The 23,959-nt window shown below is 44.0% G+C and overlaps 1 protein-coding gene across 2 annotated transcripts in view; it reads left to right on the top strand.

The window, feature by feature from the left end:
• Nucleotides 1-23,959, top strand: part of LOC115139964 (adhesion G-protein coupled receptor D1) — a 45,293-nt gene that overhangs the window by 4,140 nt on the left and 17,194 nt on the right. For both annotated transcript variants that reach the window (XM_029677891.2, XM_029677890.2), the window contains 8 exons: nt 2,677-2,934; nt 4,013-4,080; nt 4,666-4,821; nt 4,949-5,005; nt 5,605-5,734; nt 6,187-6,294; nt 7,876-7,951; nt 9,381-9,522. In XM_029677891.2, coding sequence (XP_029533751.1) covers nt 2,677-2,934; nt 4,013-4,080; nt 4,666-4,821; nt 4,949-5,005; nt 5,605-5,734; nt 6,187-6,294; nt 7,876-7,951; nt 9,381-9,522 — 995 coding nt within the window. The remainder of the gene's footprint in view (nt 1-2,676; nt 2,935-4,012; nt 4,081-4,665; nt 4,822-4,948; nt 5,006-5,604; nt 5,735-6,186; nt 6,295-7,875; nt 7,952-9,380; nt 9,523-23,959) is intronic.

The raw sequence follows: 23,959 nt of genomic DNA, 5'->3' as shown, positions 1-23,959 counted from the left end.
TAGGAACAACAACGGCTCAGCCACCAAGAGGTAGGCCACACAAGCTCACAGAAAGGGACCATCGACTGCTGAAGCGTGTAGTGCGTAAAGTCGTCTGTCCTCGGTTGCACTCACCACTGAGTTCAAAACTGCCTCTGGATGCAACGTCAGCACAATAACTGTTCATTGGGAGCTTCATAAAATGGGGTTCCATGGCCGAGCAGCCACACACAAGTCTAAGATCACCATGTGCAATGCCAAGCGTCGGCTGGAGTTGTGTAAAGCTCGCCGCCATTGGACTCTGGAGCAGTGGAAACGCGTTCCCTGGAGGGATGAATCACACTTCACCACACTTCACCATTTGTTACGTTACAGCCTTGTTCTATAATAGATTCATTCATTTTTTTCCCCTCATCAATTTACACACAATACCCCATAATGCCAAAGCAAAAACAGGTTTTTAGAAATTTTTGTAAATATCACATTTACATAAGTATTCAGACCCTTTACTCAGTAATTTATTGAAGCACTTTGGCAGCGATTACCGACTCAAGTCTTCTTGGGTATGACGCTACAAGCTTGGCACACCTGTATTTGGCAAGTTTCTAACAGTCTTCTCTGCAGATCTTCTCAAGCTCTGTCAGGTTGGATGGGGAGCGTTGCAGCACAGCTATTTTCAGGTCTCTCCAGAGATGTTCAATTGGGTTCAAGCCTGGGCTCTGGCTGGGCCACTCAAGCACATTCAGAGACTTGTCCCGAAGCCACTTCTGCTTTGGCTTGGCTGTGTGCTTAGGGTCGTTGTCCTGTTGGAAGGTAAACCTTCACCCCAGTCTGAGGTCCTGAGCGTTCTGGAGCAGGTTTTCAAGGATCTCTCTATACTTTGCTCCGTTCATATTTCCCTTGTCTCCCAGTCCCTGCCGCTGAAAAACATCCCCACAGCATGATGCTGCCACCACCATGCTTCACCGTAGGGATGGTGCCAGGTTTCTTCCAGACGTGACGCTTAGCATTCATGCCAAATAGTTCAATCTTGGTTTCATCAGACCAGAGAATCTTATTTCTCATGGTCTGAGAGTCCTTTAGGTGCCTTTTGGCAAACTCCAAGCGGGCTGTCATGTGCCTTTTACGGAGCAATGGCTTCCGTCTGGCCACTCTACCATAAAGGCCTGATTAGTGGAGTGCTGCAGAGGTGGTTGTCCTTCTGGTAGTTTCAAGGAAGAGTCTTGGTGGTTCCAAACTTCTGACATTTAAGAATGATGGATGCCATTGTGTTCTTTGGGACCTTCAATGCTGCAGACATTTTTTGGTACACTTCCCCAGATCTGTGCCTCGACATAATCCTGTCTCGGAGCTCTACAGACAATTCTTTTGACCTCATGGCTGTTATTGTTTTTGCTCTGACATGCACTGTGGGACCTTATATAGACAGGTGTGTGCCTTTCCAAATAATGTCCAATCGATTGAATTTACCACAGGTGGACTACAATCAAGCTGTAGAAACATCTCAAGGATGATCAATGGAAACAGGATGCACCTGAGCTCAATTTCAAATCTCATAGCAAAGGGTCTGCATACTTATGTAAATAAAGTATTTCTGCTTTTCATTTTTAATCCATTTGCAAACATTTTACAAAATTATGCTTTTGCTTTGTCATTATGGGGTATTGTGTGTAGATTGATGAGGGAAATGTGTTATTTAATCCATTTTAGAATAAGGCTGTAAGGTAACAAAATGTTGAAAAATGCAAGGGGTCTGAATACTTTCCAAATGCACTGTTTTTCAAACTCACAGGTCCAAGTAGACTCTAAATTAAGTAATTGAAATAACATAAACATTCTACATGGGCAAAACCATCCCTTACAATCTCTGATCTGCTATTTATGGAGGAAAACATATCATGTCGCTCTGTGCACTGCAGGTTCTTTGAATAAGAAAGAAACATTTACCAGTCATTGTTTTTTAGAGGAAAACGATGTTCACATTCTCAAATGTCCTCCGTCGTCTTGTTTTTGTTCCAATTAATTAAGGTTATGAACATGAGGCGTCAGGACTTCATGTGTACTTTTGATTTATTTGATTATTACTTACAGGATATCAAACATCTGGTTCTTATAATTTGACATGTTGATATGTCACCATTTCACCATGCAGTTGTTTATCCTTAGGCTCATAACAGATCTATGACTGAACCTGCTCTTATGTGACCTGTACCAGTACCAGGAGACATGACTGGTTCAGTAGAACTTGTCACAATGTGTCCCAGCCTAACCTGCAACAGAAACATTTCTAGCTAAAATAGCGGGAGAGATTAAAAGGAAAGAGAGATTGAAAGTGTGAATGGGGAAGTTGTTGGTTTGTGTTTAAGCCAATCCCAATAGGATAGCTGTGTTTTAACACTCTGAACCTGCCTCTTCTGGTGGAAGTGTTCACACTGAATATATTGTCTTATGGGATTCTCTTTATTGTCCGTTTACCTCAGAGGAACTGAAGATGTTATTTCGTCTTTGGAGAAGTCTATCGGAAACGTTTGAAGGAATAGAATGGAGATGCTGACTGAATGGTTGGAGTGGAACATGGGGACATATTGGGTGGATGTAGTGGAAAAGCACAATTGAAATGTGTGTGAGTAGATAAATACTTTAGGTGAAGGGAAGGTGAAGTCCTGATTATGATTTCTCCTCTCTCTTCCCTTTCAGGGCCCTTCTGGACCCACATTCTGTTCACTTGGACCCTGACGGACGGTCTCAACATCTACATCAACGGGACATTCAACACCAGCGACCCCACTGGCAACGTGTCCATGAATTATGGGGACCCTTACCCTGACCTGGTCATTGGGACAGGAAATGAGCAGTCCTATGGACACTACGTGACAGGAGCCTTTGATGAGTTTGTCATCTGGGAGAGGGCCCTGTCACCAGAGGAGATCCTCATGTACTACCAAGCTGCCACAGGTAATGTCAGATGTCACCGTCAGTCTGGAATGGACCACTCTTTTTTCCATCATGTGAAATGTTCACTATGTTCACTCTTTCCCCTTGATTTATGTGAGGAGATTGGGGTTAAAAAGCTATTTCCATCTTGGTCATTGCCATTGACATTCCGTGCACAGTACTGATGCATGGAATACACAACAAGATATTAAGCCTTGCAAAACCTCCTCATCTTAACATCATCTCACATACTCACATCTCACACACCATAAAAGTTTGGTTTCACATTCGAGGACTCAACTGACGTTAAACCGAGTGACTGAAGTTATTTTAAACCATAATGACCTTTTTCATTGCTGCTTTGATTTATCTTGTGTGGTCTAGAATTATTCTGAAACTCAAAAGAAATGGACAATGTCCTCTGTATGGTCCGAGAAATGTTATTCAGAGCATGGTGAAATGTGTATAAGATAGTAAAAAGGGATGAATCACTTGTCATGCTTATGGAAAATAGGAATAATTTGGGTCTGGACATCCATTCCCTGTGTTTTTGTCTAATGACTAGACCCCATTGTGAAGGACTCAGGTGGTCATGTTGCATGAAGGCATAGCCTTAATTTTCTCAGACATAACAGACATGAACAAGAAGGTTGTTATGGTTATGGAAAGTGTTTTAATATGTTATACCTGTAGATAATGAATGGGACTAAAGAAGAGCAGACTGTTGGAAGGGACGTTCCTAATGTAAAACCATATATGGCAATTTATTGTTGCTAAGTGCACTAATTGGTGTGTTATTTACAGACAGCATGATGTCATGATTTCCTTCTAACATCTCTTTGGCTTGTACAGTACCTCAGTGATGTATCTGGCGGTTGATTATCTAAAGAGCAGGTACAATAGCACAGCACTTCTTTTCATCTATCCCCGGCTGGGGGAAGGTCCACCATCATCAGACATGTACCAAGGAATCAGGAATCTTTGTGGCCTGAACAATTCCAGCACTTCTCTAAGCGTTCTATTTGGCATCTAGCTAGTGTTGCTATTGATGACCGGTGGAAGAGCACTGCTAATGGGACTCTTGTATTTCTCCACCTAGGTGATACTTTGACTTACCCTTCCACAACAAGCGTTCCTAAAGAAGTCTCCTCTACGATGCAAACACTGGTGAGTTCTCAACTTCTCAACACAATGGGGTCTAGTCATTAGCATTTTGCTACATCCGCAATAACATCTGCTAAACATGTGTATGTGAGCAGTACGATTTGACTTGATTTGAAATTTGGTGATTTATACAGATTGACCTCTTACCATGGGAAAGTGGATATTTTAAACCGTTTTCAGGGTTTTACTACTAGAACAGACACACAGCAGCCTCGCAGGAAATTAGGTAGAAGGCTGGTGGTTGAACCGCAATAAACACAAACAATTCATTTCTTATGGAACCATTTTCTTCCCTTTAAGACTGAGGAATTGGAAAGGGGGATATTGAGAACACAAGTGAATAGACCTCTCCTGTCTATTAAATGGCAGTTGTGGGCGTAGAGTGAAGAAAGTAGAGACAGCTGTTCAACACAGCACAAAATGGGTCCCTGTAGGGCATGACGCTGGAAAGAGACCAGCAGTCTTTAACAGCAGACTTCTATGCAGAAAGAGTTCTTACTAAAGGTAATGGTCACCATAATGTGTTCCTGTGTATATCGGTCCCATTCTGGTCTTTGGAGAGTAATGCCTGGTGTTTTGTTCCCTCAGGGAGTCGCATATGTGTCCTATTCTATCATCAACAAGCTGAGTGAGGAGATCCACAGCTCTCAGGACCCCGTGCCCATGTTTGGCTTCCTGGAGTCTCTGCCATTCAGCCTGCCCAACAAGACCATCCCCCACGACACTGCCAACAACTTCACACAGGTGCAGGAACACAAGGATATATACATGCGAGTGCGCACGAAGGCACACACACGAACACACACACCAAAGTAGGATGTAATAGTTTGTTTCAGATCACAGACATGATGTGTTGTTGTGTCCCGCCCAGGCTTTTCTGAAGAGTGTGGAGGAGGTGTTGTCTTCTGAAGTGGCCAGGGAAGATGAGGTAAGTACGTTTCAAGTTTTTAATGTCACGTGCACAAGTACAGTGAAATGCTTTTCTTGCCAGCTCTAAACCCCATAATCAATATCAAATTAGTACTAAAAATAACACACGGTAGAACAAGAACACATTAGAAATAAAAAATATGAAATATATCGAGTTCATGATATCTCTGTGAAGTCACTGTGTGGGTTTACAGCAAACTAGCTATATGATAGTGAACTGTGAATATGATCCCATTCGTTCAGGCTCAAGTTCAGCGCCCTCACACGTGAGATCACAGGAATTCCTGAGCAGAGAGACATTTCCAGCGAGTTTGTCGTTACAATTTCTATACACACTGAACAGGCGTGCTTGTTTTCATGTGAGCAAGCTGAACCAGACGTTCTTAGTGCATGAAAACGTTGGACTTGGACATGGAGAGCACCATCAAAAGGAAGTCAGATGGCATTTACAGTAATACAGTGAATATCGGCCCAGCTGATAAGACTCTTAACGCATGCTACTACTTGGTTTTATGGTCTCTCAAAATACAGTAGATACAGTAGGTTGCCAGTGTGTCTCTATGAGTGTGAATGTTGTTATTGGACCGTTTGGAGCAGGAGTCCACCCCAGTGGTCAGTGGGCTGATTGAGACAGTGGACAATGTGATGGTCCAGATGGTGTCCAGCCTGGAGTCCAGCCCCAGCCCCCGATCTCTCATCTCACTGGGAGGAAAGTCCTTTGTAGCAGGTCAGTACCGTGACGACGCAACTCTCTCCTGACTGTACTGTATGACTCACAGACTGTGGGGTTTAAGTTAGGGTTGAGAGTTACTGTACTAAGAAGGAAGTTCTAAGAAGGAAGTTCAAGGAGAGTTTTGAACTAACTGGCTACATACAGTATGTTTCCCTCAGAAGATAGAGATCTGACCTAGCTTAGATAACCATGGTCCTTTCCATGCAACTAATTTCCCTCTGGTAGGGGTTAGTTTGGCACAATATTTTGTTTTCCTGTGGACAAGCCTGCGTTGTCTCTCTCCCAGGGGCTCAGTCAAATCTTTGATCCGCCCATGAATCATCACCACCAGCAGATAACACTGTGCTTTTGGCTCCCTGTCAGAACCCCTCCAGGCCTGGTGTTGGAGTTAGTTAACCACTCACAGTGCTCCCTCTCTCTCTGTTTCCAACCCCCGACCCCAATAGATTACTCTCTGATGAAGATTCCACAGAACTACAATCTTCCCCATTACCGCTTCCCCATGCAAGGAAAGAACTACATCTCAGTGCCCGGCGAGGCGTTCACCATGCAGTGTGAGTGTCCTACATCCCATTTCACTCTATGTTCTAAAAACATACAATACATTGAAATACTCACTCTCTCACAGCAATTCGTATTTTGTGTGTGTATTACACTGCTTGAATGTAGCATATGCTCATTTTTCTTTTGTGTCTGGCTCTTACTCCTCCTCAGCACATAGCTTCATTGGCTTGAATGTGAATAAATACTGGCCATTGTTTCTGCACTCTGTTTCTGCTAAGATACATTTGCCTAACCAGTAAGGTCTTGCTATTGGGCAGAAGTTTATTATGATGATAGGTTTAAAGACCTTTAACATAGCAATGGTAGTGTGTGAGAGAGCCACCATGAAACTGCTTGTGAGACTGTGCAGGATTACAGCTACAGTACTGTATGACTTCTATGTAGAGAGGCAATGTACCACAGACAGAGAGAGGGATACGTTTCATCCACTTTACTCTCCATTCAAAAGATGCCCCTCCACTCACAGTGAACTAATTGATTTACTTAGCCCATTCTTAGCGGCGCTGCAAATGCTGGTTTGGCAGAAATTACGGCAGTATTAAAACTGTGTTTGTTAGACTTGTGTTAGGGTCAGATCCATTTGGCTCCACCTGGCCCCCAAACACACTGCGTTGCTACACTAACTTTTAAATAAACCATTTTAATAATCTGTTAAAACCTCATTATCAGAAATTGAATATAAATGTTACTGCTGGCAACTTAGCTCCTAGATTTAGTTAATGTAGCGTTGTGTGTCCTGACACATGGCATACTGTATTAAAGGCACCAAGTGGCGCTTTTATAAGCCAATTAAGCGCAGAGAAAGTGTTACAGATTTTTTTTAATTCTCTTGGACTGAGATACTTCCAAGTATTCATAAAAAGATTCAGATTATGCCTTTTTCTATTATTTTCTTTCTTCCTTAGAAAAGCTTTATAGGCAAACTGGCCACCAACTGATCCCTACAAAGGTCTGGTAGGGGGCATTACAGTCATTACATTCAAAGTTCATTAGATTCAAAACCTTGATTTGTGATATGTACTCAGATTATTTCATACACAATGCATTTTCAACACCAGTGTTTGTTTTCTTACTCATTGAGGTAGATTTGATTTCATGAAAGCGGTACTTTCACCGTCAAGTGTTTCAGATCCCTCTCTAGTAGTTACCATGTTGTAGATTGCCTATGTGGTGGTGAGAGTGTATAAGAGTTGGGCACAGGCCTCCTGCTGTACTGTTTCAGTCATGGCACTGTGACTTGCATAATTTCCCAACACACACGTGGTCCGTGGTCCCCCTCCATCTCACCCGTGTGTGAGCATACAGCTCTCCAATTAGTCAGGGAGTGCCAACTTGAGGCAGCGAGGCTGCTTAATTAAGTTCCCCTCACTGTGAGCATTTTAGCAACTCCTCATCACATTCTCAACCCTGCTATGAGTCTGTTTCACCTTTGACCACTCTCTCTCTCTCTCTCTCTCTCTCTCTCTCTCTCTCTCTCCCTCCCTCCCTCCCTCCCTCCCTCCCTCCCTCCCTCCCTCTCTCTCTCTCTCTCTCTCTCTCCCTCCCTCCTTCCCTCCCTCTTTCCACCTCAGCCCAAACCACAATCGTGGGTCTTTTCTACCACAACATGCACACCTACTACAGAGAGATCAGCCCACTCAGGACCAGGTAAGGGGGATGGGAGGACACATAAAAAGCCCTGATCATACCAAATAGAAATGCTCTCTATGTAGGAATTATGATTCACTTAAATGTGTGATATAAAGTTATCCTGACCAAATACAGTACAGTAGACAGCACTGTTTAAAGTAAGTTTAGAGCCTGCAGAAAGTAATATAATATTCTCATTTACAAGCATTCAGAAGACGCTTGAGGTTGTCAAAGCATCTCTTTGGGGACCAATCAGAAAAGTACGCAATAAACTAAATAGTTTACTTTGCACGCCTTGCAATTAAGAATTACAGTCATTGAGAAGAAGTGATCTCAGAGGATCTAAGGGATGTTATGGCGATAAGTGCTCTGAGCATCAGCCAGGATCACTTCCTGTGTGTCCGCTGTGGTCCCCTGGCGGAGTGGCGCCCCTGTTTCCTGTTGTCCGTAACAGATCATGCTTGGGGCCATTCCTTATCAGCCTCCCACCAGGCGATCTCTCATCTGACCACTTAACCACCACTGGCTGATACATCCTGCCGTTAACTTCATACAGGAACTTGGCCACACACTTCTTTTCCCAGTAATAGGGGAAGCATATTACGATAATCCTGTGAAATAAATATTTTACATGAGTTTGATTAAAGTAATTTGGTGGTCTAAGCGTAAACAATCTTGTTTGATTAACATGTAGTTACTGGCAGACATCATCAATAGCATAATTGCGTCTAGAAATACAGCTTATTATGCTCAAGGAGTTGGACTGACTGTTGTGGCCCTCAGTACAGCAAATAGTTTTGACTGCCTCTGCAGAAATCCAGAATCTAAAGCAGCGTTTGCACCATTTACACAGGCAGCTCAATTCTGATATTTTGCCCAATTATTGGCAAAAGATCTGTTCTAATTGGTTGAAAGACCAATGAATGGCAAAAGATTACAATTATGCAAACTGTGTAAACGCAGCCTAAAAGTACCATGTGTAAGTGATACGGCACTTAGGATCAATCAGCTTCTGCTACAATATACTTTCTTCTGAACGAGTTTCTCAGTAAAACTGGATGACAATAATAAACACCCATGTTTACAAAGTAGAAAAGCAGTTTATTCAGGAAATTCCAATTGGTGTAAGTAAGCCACCATTTTAGAAGGCATAACTTATTTACTCCACATTTGATGATTAGGTTAGTTCCCAATGGTTGTGTTTCACTCCCCAGTGGGTTAGAATGTCCGTCTGTATAATGAAACGGGGGTGTTGCCTCTACAACCTACCGTCACTTACCTGTTGACCTCGAAAAGCTCCTGACGTAATGCTGTGTTTTCACTGTGATTGATGACATGACAGGTGTTTCAGAGTCCCACTCTCCTGCTACTGTTCTGAGCCCTCTGTGACACTACTGTGTACATAAAACACCTCTCATTGGTGTTAGTGACAAACCATCTCTCTCAGGATCAATGAGGCAGCTGATTTCAAAGACCATAAGATCCAGGTGGCTAGTTTCCTCATCTCACTGAAGGTGGAGCCATCGCCTGCCCTGTCCGTCAACCTGTCTGGGGCTCCGCTTATCAAGATCGTCCTCACACACATCCTGGTAAGAGTACATACCAACACACACCGCCCAGGAGTGTATTGAATTACCAAGCTATGACGATGGATTACCATTTTACTGGCCATAAGAAACCATCTCTGTTATGAGTGAGGGACTTGAAAAATTGTGCTGGAAAACTGTTTAGCAATGGTTCTTCAGAAATGGGCATCACAGTTGCTGGTTGCGGGACTGTTACCTTATCGGAAGAAGGGTGTGATTTTGGCTAAGGAGTATCCCATTTTGTATATTGTTTCTTTTTTGGAGGGGGGGCTCAGTAGGGGACAGTCACTCAATTAGTCCATGTCAGCTATTTCTTTTTTGATTGGTAAGTTAGTCTAGCCTGCTATCTAACCTAGTAATCATGGTCGAATTACCAACTGGGGTCCCCCATTGATTTTGTTAGTCACTCTTTTTGTGGCCCCCACCCCCATCAAAGTTCCCATCCCTGATCTATATCATTCCAAAGGCACTCAAAAATACCCCCCCCCCTGTTTTCCCTCACAGTATGTGAAAAGAACTGTTTCTTGTGAACAGTGGATTGTAAAAGCTCAGTACTCACAAAGACAAAGGACATTTATTTTTGTTTCCATTAGTCCCAACCTCTTCATTTTCCTTAACAAAGCATGATTCTTCCCAAAAGAAAAGTGATTATCAACATTTGAACTGTAAGCTTTGTGCACTTTGAAAGGAACAACCATTTGAGTTTATGAACAACATCTTTTTTGCCTTTCTGCTTTGTGGCAGGGATTTAGTGGAGAAAGTGTTGCCAGCTTCTTTAGACCTCTCCCATGGCATTTGAAACCCATAATGAAAGTTAACTTAGAAAACGTGTATGGCAATTGTTAGTCCTACTGTAAATGCAGAAATGCAATGGAGAGCTCGAAAGTCCATCCATAGAGTGATCTTCAATCACCCACTTCAAGTCAAACACTTTTCCATAAACACTCAATAGTTGGAGGAGGGCTAAATTAACTCCACAAGATATCATCCAATAGTAATTTTATCCAATCATTTTTTACCAAAAATAAGATGGGATATTTTTCCATCAGCTAACATAAGTAGCCCCAGTCCATTTTACTTGTAGAGAATGTGCTTCCCCTGCCATGTGAGCTGCTCAGTTGAAAATATTCACTTGCTATTAAAGTGAATCACCATCAAAGGTATTTTTTTCCTTCCGTCTCTCTTAAGAGCACAAATTAAAACCATGCGGCTTTGTGAAACCATGGCAATGGGCTTTGTTTGCCTCCCTTTTCCCATGGAAATAAATGTTTATGCTGCAAGGATCTGACCGGGTTCCTGTGACATGATTTTAGCAGACACCACGAGAGAGGGGAGAGTCTCCTGTATTATGAAGTGCTGGAGATGCATTTCAGTACTCTTTCATCTTGATTCAAGGTGTTTCTATTTACACTCACTTACACTGCCTTACCGCTTGTTGTTATGGTGACAAGATAAAGTAGCGATAAAGCAATGGTTTTCACAGAAATGAACATTGGCCATGTGACGGGAGTAGTTTGGACCTCAACTCCAGTGACACCAAATATTTTATGACAAATTACCGTACAGTATGTGATTTTGGTTTTTGACTTTGGAACTCCCAAGTGCCAACACCTAACGTAAGACAATAGCTGAGACTTATGTTTGGAAGTTGCATACCTCACACATCACTTTTTGGCTGTAACCTTAACCAGAAAAAAAAACGTACATATGCTATTACTGGTCTGTTGTGAGCCGGAGGATAGATTCAGGCCAAAAGTGACTGACTATTTTGGGAATTTTTATGTCTCTGCGAGCTGGTGGATACTTATCACCCTCTGAACTAGGAAAGAGGGAGAACTGCTCACCCACTATGTGGAAGACCTTTCCCGTCATTGTTCACTCTGCTTTTTACTGCCTGTCCCAAGTCCACTCCCTAATGACTTCCCGTGGCGTGCCTCCATTGCTCAGGGGTAGCTTAATGATTTGTGATGGACCCTTCTGTTTTCCCAACGCTTTTAGCCAGCAAGAGGAGAGAGAGAGACATCTAGTCACTTTATTAAAGTCTGAGCAGGGTAATTGTGTCAGCAGCAGCATAGTCCTGTCAGCTCCACCATATTTCACCATCCTGGTCATGGTGCCATGGTAACAACAGGTACTGTGTATTAGTAACACTGTAGTACAGGGATCATCAACTAGATTCAGCCGCGGGCCGATTTTTGGTAGGGGCTGGAACATAATTACAAATCATTTGTAAACTGAAAATTGACTGCAAGAAGTCCAAACAGGTATAATATTTGACTAAAACATAATCATTTCAAACCTTGCTTACATTTGTATACGATCACGTCTCTTTGTAGTGCTTTGTGTGGGCAAGTGGTTTGCTGATGTCAGTGTTGTGAACAGAGTGTGCCATTCATCCTCCACCATCACCTCATGTTTCAAATCAAAACAAACGTTATTTGTAACATGCGCCAAATACAACAAGTGTAGACCTTACCGTGAAACGCTTACTTACAAGCCCTTAACCAACAGTGCAGTTCAAGAAGAGTTAAGAAAATATTTACCAAATAAACCAAAAAAGAATCAAAAGTAGCACAATAAAACAACAATAACAAGGCTATATACAGGGGGTACCGGTACCGAGTCAATGTGCGGGGGTACAGCTTAGTCGAGGTAATTTGTACATGTAGGTAGGGGTGAAGTGACTATGCATAGATAATAAACAGCGAGTAGCAGCAGTGTGCAAAACAAATGGAGGGGAAGGAGGAGTGTCAATGTAAATAGTCCGATGGTCATTTGATTAATTGTTCATGGGTCTTATGGCTTGGGGATAGAAGCTGTTAAGTTCATGGGTCTTATGGCTTGGGGATAGAAGCTGTTAAGTTCGTGGGTCTTATGGCTTGGGGATAGAAGCTGTTAAGTTCATGGGTCTTATGGCTTGGGGATAGAAGCTGTTAAGGAGCCTTTTGGTCCTATACAGCTTGTCGTGTGGTAGCAGAGAGAACAGTCTATGACTGGGTGACTGGAGTCTCTGACAATTTTATGGGCTTTCCTCTGACACCGCCTATTATATAGGTCCTGGATGGCAGGAAGCTTGGCCCCAGTAATGTACTGGGCCATGGGCCATACGCACTACCCTCTGTAGTGCCTTACGGTCAGATGCCGAGCAGTTGCCATACCAGTCGGTGATGCAACCGGTCAGGATGCTCTCGAGGGTGCAGCTGTAAAAGTCTTTGAGGATCTGGGGACCCATGCCAAATCTTTTCAGTCTCCTGAGGGGGAACAGGTTTTGTTGTGCCCTCTTCACAACTGTCTTGGTGTGTTTGGACCATGATAGTTCATTGGTGATGTGGACACCAAGGAACTTGAAACTCTCGACCCGCTCCACTACAGCCCCATCGATATTAATGGGGGCCTGTTCGGCCCGCCTTATCATGAGTTCCACGATCAGCTCCTTTGTCTTTCTCACGTTGACGGTGTGGTTGTTGCCCTGGCACCACACTGCCAGTTCTCTGACTTCCTCCCTATAGGTTTTCTCATCGTTGTCTGTGATCAGACCTACCACTTTTGTGTTGTCAGCAAACTCAATGATGGTCTTCGAGTCATGTTTGGCCACGCAGTCATGGATGAAAAGGGAGTACAGGAGGGGACTAAGTACACACCCCTAAGGGTCCCCAGTGTTGTGTATCAGCGTGGCGGACTTGTTGTTGCCTACACTTACCACCTGGGGGTGGCCCATCAGGAAGTCCAGGATCCAGTTGCAGAGGGTGGTTTAGTCCCAGGTTCCTTAGCTTAGTGATGAGCTTTGAGGGCACTATGGTGTTGAACGCTGAGCTGTAGTCAATGAACAGCATTGTCACATGTTCCTTTTGTCCAGGTGAGAAAGGGCAGTGTGGAGTGCGATTGAGATTGCGTCATCTGTGGATCTGTTGGTGTGATATGCGAATTGTAGTGGGTCTAGGGTGTCCGGGAGGATGCTGTTGATATGCCATGACCAGCCTTTCAAAGCGCATCATGGCTATCGACGTGGGTGCTACGGGCGGTAAAACATTTAGGCAGGTTACCTTCGCTACCTTGGGCACAGGGACTATGGTGGTCTGCTTAAACATGTAGGTTTTACAGACTTGGTCAGGGAGAGGTTGAAAATGTCAGTGAAGACACTTGCCGGTTGGTCCGCGCATGCTTTGAGTACACGTTCTGGTAATCCGTCTGGCCCCGCGGCTTTGTGAATGTTGACCTGCTACCAAGAGCATTATCACACAGTCATCCAGAACAGCTGGTTTTCTTGTGCATGTTTCAGTGTTGCTTGCTTCGAAGTGAGCGCAAAAGGCATTTAGCTCGTCTGGTAGGCTCGTGTCAATGGGCAGCTCCCGTCGGGGTTTCCCTTTGTAGTCCGTAATAGTTTTCAATCCCTGCCACATCCGACGAGCATCAGAGTCAGTGTAGTAGTATTCAATCTTAATCCTGTATTGACACTTTGCTTGTTTGATGGTTCGTCTGAGGGCATAGCAGGATTTCTTACAAGCGTACGGACTAGTGTCCCGCTCCTTGAAAGCGGCAGATTTAGCCTTTAGCTCAATGCGGATGTTGCCTATAATCCATGGCTTCTGGTTGGGATATGTACGTACAGTCACTGTGGGGACGACATCGTCGATGCACTTATTGATGAAGCCGATGACTGAGGTGGTGTACTCCTCAATGCCATTGGATGAATCCTGGAACATATTCCAGTCTGTGCTAGCAAAACAGTCCTGGAGCTTAGCATCTGCGTCTGACCACTTCCGTATTGAGTGAGTCACTGATACTTCCTTGTCTTGGAAGCATGAATCAGGAGGATAGGATTATGGTCAGATTTGCCAAATAGAGGGTGGGGGAGAGCTTTGTATGCATCTCTGTGTGTGTCCACGTCCTTTATTTCACATGGAGGACAACTGTCTTATGGGCTGAAAAAGTGACTTCATGAAACCTATTGCTGTGAATGACTAAAACTATATGCAATTAATTGACAGTGTCACTGACCAGTCGTAATGATCTATAATGACCTTGTGTTATGGCTGTTAGCATCGTTCACAAGGGAGTCCAAACAGGTCTGAGCGGATGGCCAGTGAATTTGACCTTGCATCCATGATTGATAACCTGTGAGCTCAGAGCCTCATCAAACATCTAGCGAGGTCATGTCATTCCAGAGCTAACTGGCTGTGTCATATCTGTCTGGTCCAAGGTGACGCCACGCCAGCCAACAGGGTTTTGGGGAGCAGCTCCGATACGGAGCGAAGGTGTTATCAGGTCTGCCAGAAACCCATGAGCTTTCTCACGCTATTCTGCGCCGTTGCTGATTGGGCCTTGGCTCCAACCGTGATTTATTAGCTCTGTCCGATGTGGGTCTGGCGTGGGAGGGTCAGCGGAGAGGAGAGAGGGGCACTGGGGTCTGTAGTTAAACATGAATACATACATAAAAACCCCACTCCTCCTCTTCGCTCAAAGCATCACACTGATGGTATGAGGTGAAGAAATGGAAAGTGTGATTTCACCGAATGCCGGTGTTGCTCAGTGTCAAAATTGAAAGGATTAAAAAAAGGTTTTGACAAGCAGGACTTGAGTTTACAGGCCAATAAAACTGTGTTTCGGAGTGGCGGCGGCAGCTCCATGAGAGAGACTGTGGGGAGTGGAGGAATGGACAGGAAGTAGTGTAGGAGCGCTGGTGGCCTCTGTCCATCTCTCCCAGAACTGACCCTCACATTCATACTGTACTGCAGCAGCCACTTTTATCAGGTGCTGGAATGAAAGAGCTAGTATGAATGCTCGGTGTCATATTGACTTCATTTTATAGAGCTTGCTTTTGCCCTGTAATTGATCCGATTTTTATCCATCTGCTGTATGTCTGCTTAATAAAAACAAAAAAGGGGTGTGAGGATGAGAGAGTGTTTGAAGGGAAGATCAGGCTAGGGATTGCAAGTCTAGTAGACTTTCAGGAGCTTCCAAATAAGGGTGGAATTAATTATTAATCAAAAACGGAGAAAATAAACCCACCGAAACCTTTTTTAAGAACCCTGATACCCAATATTTTTTAAACAAGTAAGCCAAAGATGGTATCAGTCGTCTCTGCCACAAGCAGTCTTTATTGCCAGTTTTTATAGCTCCCAGTACACATCCAACCCAAACCCTGTGGGTGAGTCTCTCTCTTTCTTTCTCTCTCTCTCTCCTTTTCTTCTTTCTTTCTTTCTCTCTCTTTTCCCTTTCTCTCACTCTCTCTCTCTTTCTCCCTCGCACACAGACTTGCTTACACATTTGGGCCAGCTCGCTGATCAATCGCAGATGGAGGTCTGGCGATTGCTATCCTCCTCTTGCCAGGAGCTTTGCATTGAGGGTCTCTCTTTCCCCCGCCCTATGTTCTCTCTCTCTCCCCCTTGCGCTGTTCCCCTTTCCCAAAGTTACTCAAATGGAACTTCCTTTTCATTTCCTGGGGCAAAAGAGAAAGTGACAGTGTGGCGCATATTTCAAGGAAAGATTCATCCATTTTCAATGTTATATCGTTTTTGTGCATCTCTGTGCGATGTTCTATCGATTACCGGGGTAATTTCATGTTTCCATGTGTATCTAAGCTATTGCTGTTCAAGCAGGCAGAAATACAACCAGTATTATTTATTTATTTATTTTTATTATTAACATGTTTCTTCTTGGGCCTCTATAACTATATCTATTGTTTTTATTTTTTTGTTGTTGTGTGATTTGGACTAATCCCCTCTACAACACGGAACTCCACTAATCTACTGACGGAACGCAAGAGGTGGCTAACAACAGACCTCCATCCTATGCTAGCTTGCTACCGATGTCCTGGCTAGCTGTCTAAATCGCCGTGACCCCCAAACCAACCTCTCCACTCCCTGGACCCTTTTGATCACTCGACTAAGGATGCCTCTCCTTAATGTCAATATGTCTTGTCCATTGCTGTTCTGGTTAGTGTTTATTGGCTTATTTCACTGCAGAGCCTCTAGTCCTGCTCACTATACCTTATCCAACTTATTATTTCCACCACCCACACATGCAATGACATCTCCTGGTTTCAATGTTTCTAGAGACAATATCTCTCTCTTCATCACTCAATACCTAGGTTTACCTCCACTGTACTCACATCCTACCATACCTTTGTCTGTACATTATACCTTGATGCTATTTTATCGCCCCCAGAAACCTCCTTTTACTCTCTGTTCCAGACGTTCTAGACGACCAATTCTTATTGCTTTTAGCCGTACCCTTATTCTTCTCCTCCTATGTTCCTCTGGCGATGTAGAGGTGAATCCAGGCCCTGCAGTGCCTAGCTCCACTCCTATTCCCCAGGCGCTCTCTTTTGATGACTTCTGTAACCGTAATAGCCTTGGTTTCATGCATGTTAACATTAGAAGCCTCCTCCCTAAGTTTGTTCTTTTCACTGCTTTAGCACACTCTGCCAACCCGGATGTTCTAGCTGTGTCTGAATCCTGGCTTAGGAAGACCACCAAAAATTCAGAAATTTTAATTCCAAACTACAACATTTTCAGACAAGATAGAACTGCTAAAGGGGGCGGTGTTGCAATCTACTGCAAAGATAGCCTGCAGAGTTCTGTCCTACTATCCAGGTCTGTACCCAAACAATTTGAACTTCTACTTTTAAAAATCCACCTCTCTAAAAACAAGTCTCTCACCGTTGCCGCCTGCTATAGACCACCCTCTGCTCCCAGCTGTGCTCTGGACACCATATGTGAACTGATTGCCCCCATCTATCTTCAGAGCTCGTGCTGCTAGGCGACCTAAACTGGAACATGCTTAACACCCCAGCCATCCTACAATCTAAACTTGATGCCCTCAATCTCACACAAATTATCAATGAACCTACCAGGTACCCCCCCAAAGCCTTAAACACGGGCACCCTCATAGATATCATCCTAACCAACTTCCCCTCTAAATACACCTCTGCTGTCTTCAACCAAGATCTCAGCGATCACTGCCTCATTGCCTGCATCCGTAATGGGTCAGCGGTCAAACGACCTCCACTCATCACTGTAAAACGCTCCCTGAAACACTTCAGCGAGCAGGCCTTTCTAATCGACCTGGCCGGGGTGTCCTGGAAGGATATTGATCTCATCCCGTCAGTAGAGGATGCCTGGATATTTTTAAAAATGCCTTCCTAACAATCTTAAATAAACATGCCCCATTCAAGAAAATTAGAACCAGGAACAGATATAGCCCTTGGTTCTCCCCAGACCTGACTGCCCTTAACCAACACAAAAACATCCTATGGCGTTCTGCATTAGCATCGAACAGCCCCCGTGATATGCAGCTGTTCAGGGAAGCTAGAAACCGTTATACACAGGCAGTTAGAAAAGCCAAGGCTAGCTTTTTCAAGCAGAAATTTGCTTCCTGCAACACTAACTCTAAAAAGTTCTGGGACACTGTAAAGTCCATGGAGAATAAGAACACCTCCTCCCAGCTGCCCACTGCACTGAAGATAGGAAACACTGTCACCACTGATAAATCCACCATAATTGAGAATTTCAATAAGCATTTTTCTACGGCTGGCCATGCTTTCCACCTGGCAACTCCTACCCCGGTCAACAGCACTGCACCCCCAACAGCAACTCGCCCAAGCCTTCCCCATTTCTCCTTCTCCCAAATCCATTCAGCTGAAGTTCTGAAAGAGCTGAAAAATCTGGACCCCTACAAATCAGCCGGGCTAGACAATCTGGACCCTTTCTTTCTAAAATTATCTGCCGAAATTGTTGCCACCCTATTACTAGCCTGTTCAACCTCTCTTTCTTGTCATCTGAGATTCCCAAAGACTGGAAAGCAGCTGCGGTCATCCCCCTCTTCAAAGGGGGGACACTCTTGACCCAAACTGCTACAGACCTATATCTATCCTACCATGCCTTTCTAAGGTCTTGAAAGCCAAGTCAACAAACAGATTACCGACCATTTCGAATCTCACCATACCTTCTCTGCTATGCAATCTGGTTTCAGAGCTGGTCATGGGTGCACCTCAGCCACGCTCAAGGTCCTAAACGATATCTTAACCGCCATCGATAAGAAACATTACTGTGCAGCCGTATTCATTGATCTGGCCAAGGCTTTCGACTCTGTCAACCACCACATCCTTATCGGCAGACTCGACAGCCTTGGTTTCTCAAATGATTGCCTCGCCTGGTTCACCAACTACTTCTCTGATAGAGTTCAGTGTGTCAAATCGGAGGGTCTGCTGTCCGGACCTCTGGCAGTCTCTATGGGGGTGCCACAGGGTTCAATTCTTGGACCGACTCTCTTCTCTGTATACATCAATGATGTTGCTCTTGCTGCTGGTGAGTCTCTGATCCACCTCTACGCAGACGACACCATTCTGGGCCCTTCTTTGGACACTGTGTTAACAACCCTCCAGGCAAGCTTCAATGCCATACAACTCTCCTTCCGTGGCCTCCAATTGCTCTTAAATACAAGTAAAACTAAATGCATGCTCTTCAACCGATCGCTACCTGCACCTACCCGCCTGTCCAACATCACTACTCTGGACGGCTCTGACTTAGAATACGTGGACAACTACAAATACTTAGGTGTCTGGTTAGACTGTAAACTCTCCTTCCAGACCCATATCAAACATCTCCAATCCAAAGTCAAATCTAGAATTGGCTTCCTATTTCGCAACAAAGCATCCTTCACTCATGCTGCCAAACATACCCTTGTAAAATTGACCATCCTACCAATCCTCGACTTTGGCGATGTCATTTACAAAATAGCCTCCAATACCCTACTCAACAAATTGGATGCAGTCTATCACAGTGCTATCCGTTTTGTCACCAAAGCCCCATATACTACCCACCATTGCGACCTGTACGCTCTCGTTGGCTGGCCCTCGCTTCATACTCGTCGCCAAACCCACTGGCTCCATGTCATCTACAAGACCCTGCTAGGTAAAGTCCCCCTTATCTCAGCTCGCTGGTCACCATAGCATCTCCCACCTGTAGCACACGCTCCAGCAGGTATATCTCTCTAGTCACCCCCAAAACCAATTCTTTCTTTGGCCGCCTCTCCTTCCAGTTCTCTGCTGCCAATGACTGGAACGAACTACAAAAATCTCTTAAATTGGAAACACTTATCTCCCTCACTAGCTTTAAACACCAACTGTCAGAGCATCTTACAGATTACTGCACCTGTACATAGCCCACCTATAATTTAGCCCAAACAACTACCTCTTTCCTAACTGTATTTAATTTATTTATTTATTTTGCTCCTTTGCACCCCATTATTTTTATTTCTACTTTGCACATTCTTCCATTGCAATACTACCATTCCAGTGTTTTACTTGCTATATTGTATTTACTTTGCCACCATGGCCTTTTTTGCCTTTACCTCCCTTCTCACCTAATTCGCTCACATTGTATATAGACTTGTTTTTTTTTTACTGTATTATTGACTGTATGTTTGTTTTACTCCATGTGTAACTCTGTGTCGTTGTATGTGTCGAACTGCTTTGCTTTATCTTGGCCAGGTCGCAATTGTAAATGAGAACTTGTTCTCAACTTGCTTACCTGGTTAAATAAAGGTGAAATAAAAAAAAAATAAAATAAAAAATTATGAGTTTTGCATGATGCAACACATGAAATGGCCCAGGGAATCGATAGAACATCGCTCAGAAATGCACAAAACTCAATGAAAATACCAATATCTCAGAATAAGCTTGGTGTAGTGTGATTGTGTTATCCCAGCAAGGCCAGCATATAATTTCAACAAAATGCCATATTATTTTGCAATCAAGGATATTGCAATATAACTAGAGTGAGATTGTTAGACTTCCAGATCTTGGCCTCCTGCCTTATCAAAACAAAATGGCAACTTCCAGCATTTAATTGGCTTCACTTTTCTTCACACTTATCAACACTTACATAGTTGTTTTGTGTGTATACCTTGGAGGCTCAACTCAGACCACAGCTGCAAGCCTTACATTTCCCCTGATATCATGACCTCACTCTGCTCTGGGCCAGTTATGTTGTGAAGCTATGCTCAGATGTTTCCTCCGCTGTCCTTGCAATCCGGGCTCCTTGGGACATCCCTACCACATTGAAGTTGACATTTAAAATGGTTAAGGTTATGGTTAGAGTAAGGGTAGGTGTTAGGGTAATGGTAGGGGTTAGGGTTTAGGGTAGGGGTTAGTGTAATGTTAGGGGTTAAGGTTAGGGGTTAGGGTAGGGGTTAGGGTAATGGTAGGGGTTAAGGTTAGGGTTTAGGGTAGGGGTTAGGGTAATGGTAGGGTTTAGGGTAGGGGTTAGGGTAATGGTAGGGGTTAGGGTTTAGGGTAGGGGTTAGGGTAATGGTAGGGGTTAGGGTAATGGTAGGGGTTAAGGTTAGGGTTTAGGGTAGGGGTTAGGGTAATGGTAGGGGTTAGGGTTTAGGATAGGGACATCCCAAGGATCCCGGATGGCACTAACCGTTCCTCCACATCCTCTAAATGAGTTGGTGTGTCTGACACCATGGAGCTTTATATCATAGCAATATTACCGGTTTATTAAGCCCAAACTGCCCTGGGGTTAGCTCAGACCCACCAATTAAAAGTGGATCCCAGTCTGAAATAATATCATAACAGATCCCAAGTCAGTGATGTGTGACTAAAGCTCTGCTGTGATCCTAACCTGCTGTGCTGAGTGCTTTGGTCCATTGTGCCTGCTGGACTGGATAGTGTTTCACTGCACCTCTGTGTGCCTGTCCCAGACATAGAGCAATAAAGTGCTTCCTTTTGTGGCTAATTTTAACTACAGTAAGTGTTGCCATGGGGAGATGCATATGTTTGCACTTTCTACGTGTTATATAGTGGAACCAGACACCGGGTTTAGCTCTACCTGAACTCTCCTGTTTATTAAAATACTAAGGCAACAAAGGAAGTTCATTCATGTGTTTTTGGTATAATGGTGTAGCTGATGTAGTTTGAGTTTCAATGCTCTCCTTGTCTCTGCAGACGGTTGTGCTGTTAGACTAGTTTTCAGTGGCTGACGATTGTATCTGTCCCACACCACACACCTCAGAGTAATTCTAAATTACACCCTGTTTCTCTCCATGCCCTCAATTAGATTGCTATGTCGAAACGTGGGGAAATTGAAAAGATATTGGTGACTTTATTTTTATTAATTGTGTTTTACACAAGACACGAATTTCAAGGCTCAGTGCTGTCAAAAATGTGATTTTTCTGTGTTTTATATATATTTCCCCACTATGATTTTGGAATAATTCTGTGAACATTTTGAAAATTATGTTGTCCTTATAGTGTAATAACTGTTTGATAAGACTGCCTGAAATTTAAAGCTGTTTTTGTGGGATGGAGTTTTGGCCTGCCTGGTGACATCACCAGGTAGTTAATAGACCAATAAGAAAGAGAGTTTCAAGCCTCTCTGCTAACAACAGCTAGTTTTAGATTTCCCCGCCCCACTCAGACCACTCTCAGACAGTCCTAGCAAAATTATTTATTGAGAAATTGTTCTTTGCTTGTGACCATTTTCATTTAAAACAATCACAGTAAGGTACTTAATTACCTAGAAATTATTTGATATTGAGATAAAAAATGGCTGTAAATGTATTGTCCATAATATTTATATAGACTGCATTGCATTTGAAATAAGTCTTTACTACAGACTAGCAATGCCAGCCCAGAGAATGTGGGTTAGTGTGGTAGAGCTGGACAGTGTGGATAGGTAGTGTCATGGTTGCTGTACAGTATATGCAGTATTCCTGTATCAATGTGTCAGAATCACTGCATTGAAGCCTACAAGAGGTGCACATGAGAGTGAGCCACCATCCATACGCCCTTCCCTCTTCTTTTGCACTTTATTCTTTCTGTCTTAGAACCAGCTGTCAAAAGCTAGTATTCAATTTGGCCTGGAATAGTCTGATGTCTTTGGATTTGAGAAGGCGTGTCCTGTCAGTGGTTGGGGAGGTGAGTTCAACCACAGAGAGGGCTTGACATCCAGCTCTGGCAATCATGGGAGGTCTGAAAGATGCCGCAGTGCAGAGAGGAGCTCGAAGAGTTTGGCGGGTATGTCGTGTAGGGGGGGGGGGGGCTTATTTGCAGATGTTATGTGTGAGAGTTTGTATTTTTACCTTGTCATTCTGTCCATGGACATTGTGAGATTCAAGCTTTGCATTGACATTAACTAGCTAAAGCACAACATTTGTTCATGTGACCAGAATAGACATATCAGAATGTAGCCGGTATTTATCCTGTTGGCAGGGCAGACGTGGAAGGCCATTCTTTCACCATGACGACAGATGGGGGGGGGCTATTCGTTAATCACCAGCATATGCCACTCATCCCTGAAGCATAATACTCCCTACGAATCTCCCCCAAATGTTGTTATGCAACACGCTGCCACATGATAGGCGTGTTGTCATGATGTCATGGCAGCTGAAAAATACCCCGTTCACCCTTAAAGAGTTGCATAATCATTAACTATACTCCTTACTGAGCTGCAGGATTCTCGATCCATACTCTATTGTATGCCCTGATTCAATGATTAGATGGATGTCGCTGGTCTCTCATTGTTTGTGATGTAGGCCTAGTGGGTTGACAGAACAGTTGAGACAAACTGCTTTCTTCGCTACTCATTTAATGATCTCTGTGGAAAGAGAGAGGGGAACTACAGTAGTTTACTACTATCTGTGTCTCTTACTCCCTTTCTCTCACTCTCACTCTGTCACTTATTCTCTGCCTTCCTCTGGCAGTCTCATTCTCTTCTTTTTTTCCCTCAATCTGCCTTCCAGTCTCTGTCTCTGTCTTTCTCTCTCTCCTCCGTTCTCTGTCTCTTTCTCTCTGACTGTTTCTCTGTCGCTGTCTTTCTCTCTCCGCTCTCTTTCTCTCTCCGCTCTCTTTCTCTCCCTCAGATGAGGTTTGAAGTGATTTCCAAGGCTAATTTTGCTAGCCCTCTGTTGTTAATAAATTGATGGAGCGGAGCTCTCTTTCCTGGCAGACGGTGAGGCTGCAGGGCACCAGGGAGACGAGGGAGCAGTGGCAGGCGCACACACACAGACACACACACACGCATAGACACACGTGCACACACAGACACACACAGACAAACACACACACACACGCGCATAGACACACGCGCACACACAGACACACACAGACAGACACACACACACAGACACACACAGACAGACACACACACGCATAGACACACGCGCACACACACACAGACACACACAGACAGACACACACACGCGCACGCATAGACACACGCGCACACACAGACACACACGCATAGACACACGCGCACACACAGACACACGCACAGACACACACACACACACAGACACACGCACAGACACACACACAAACACACACAAACACACACAGACACACACATACACACACACACACACACACACAGACCAGATGACATCTCTCTCTTTCTCTCTCTCTCGCTCTCTGCATTCTAACACTGAGGAGAGA

Source organism: Oncorhynchus nerka, linkage group LG13 (assembly GCF_034236695.1).
Source record: "Oncorhynchus nerka isolate Pitt River linkage group LG13, Oner_Uvic_2.0, whole genome shotgun sequence".
In the NCBI taxonomy this organism is placed as follows: Eukaryota; Metazoa; Chordata; class Actinopteri; order Salmoniformes; family Salmonidae; genus Oncorhynchus; species Oncorhynchus nerka.
This window is presented reverse-complemented; position numbering and strand designations above follow the sequence as displayed.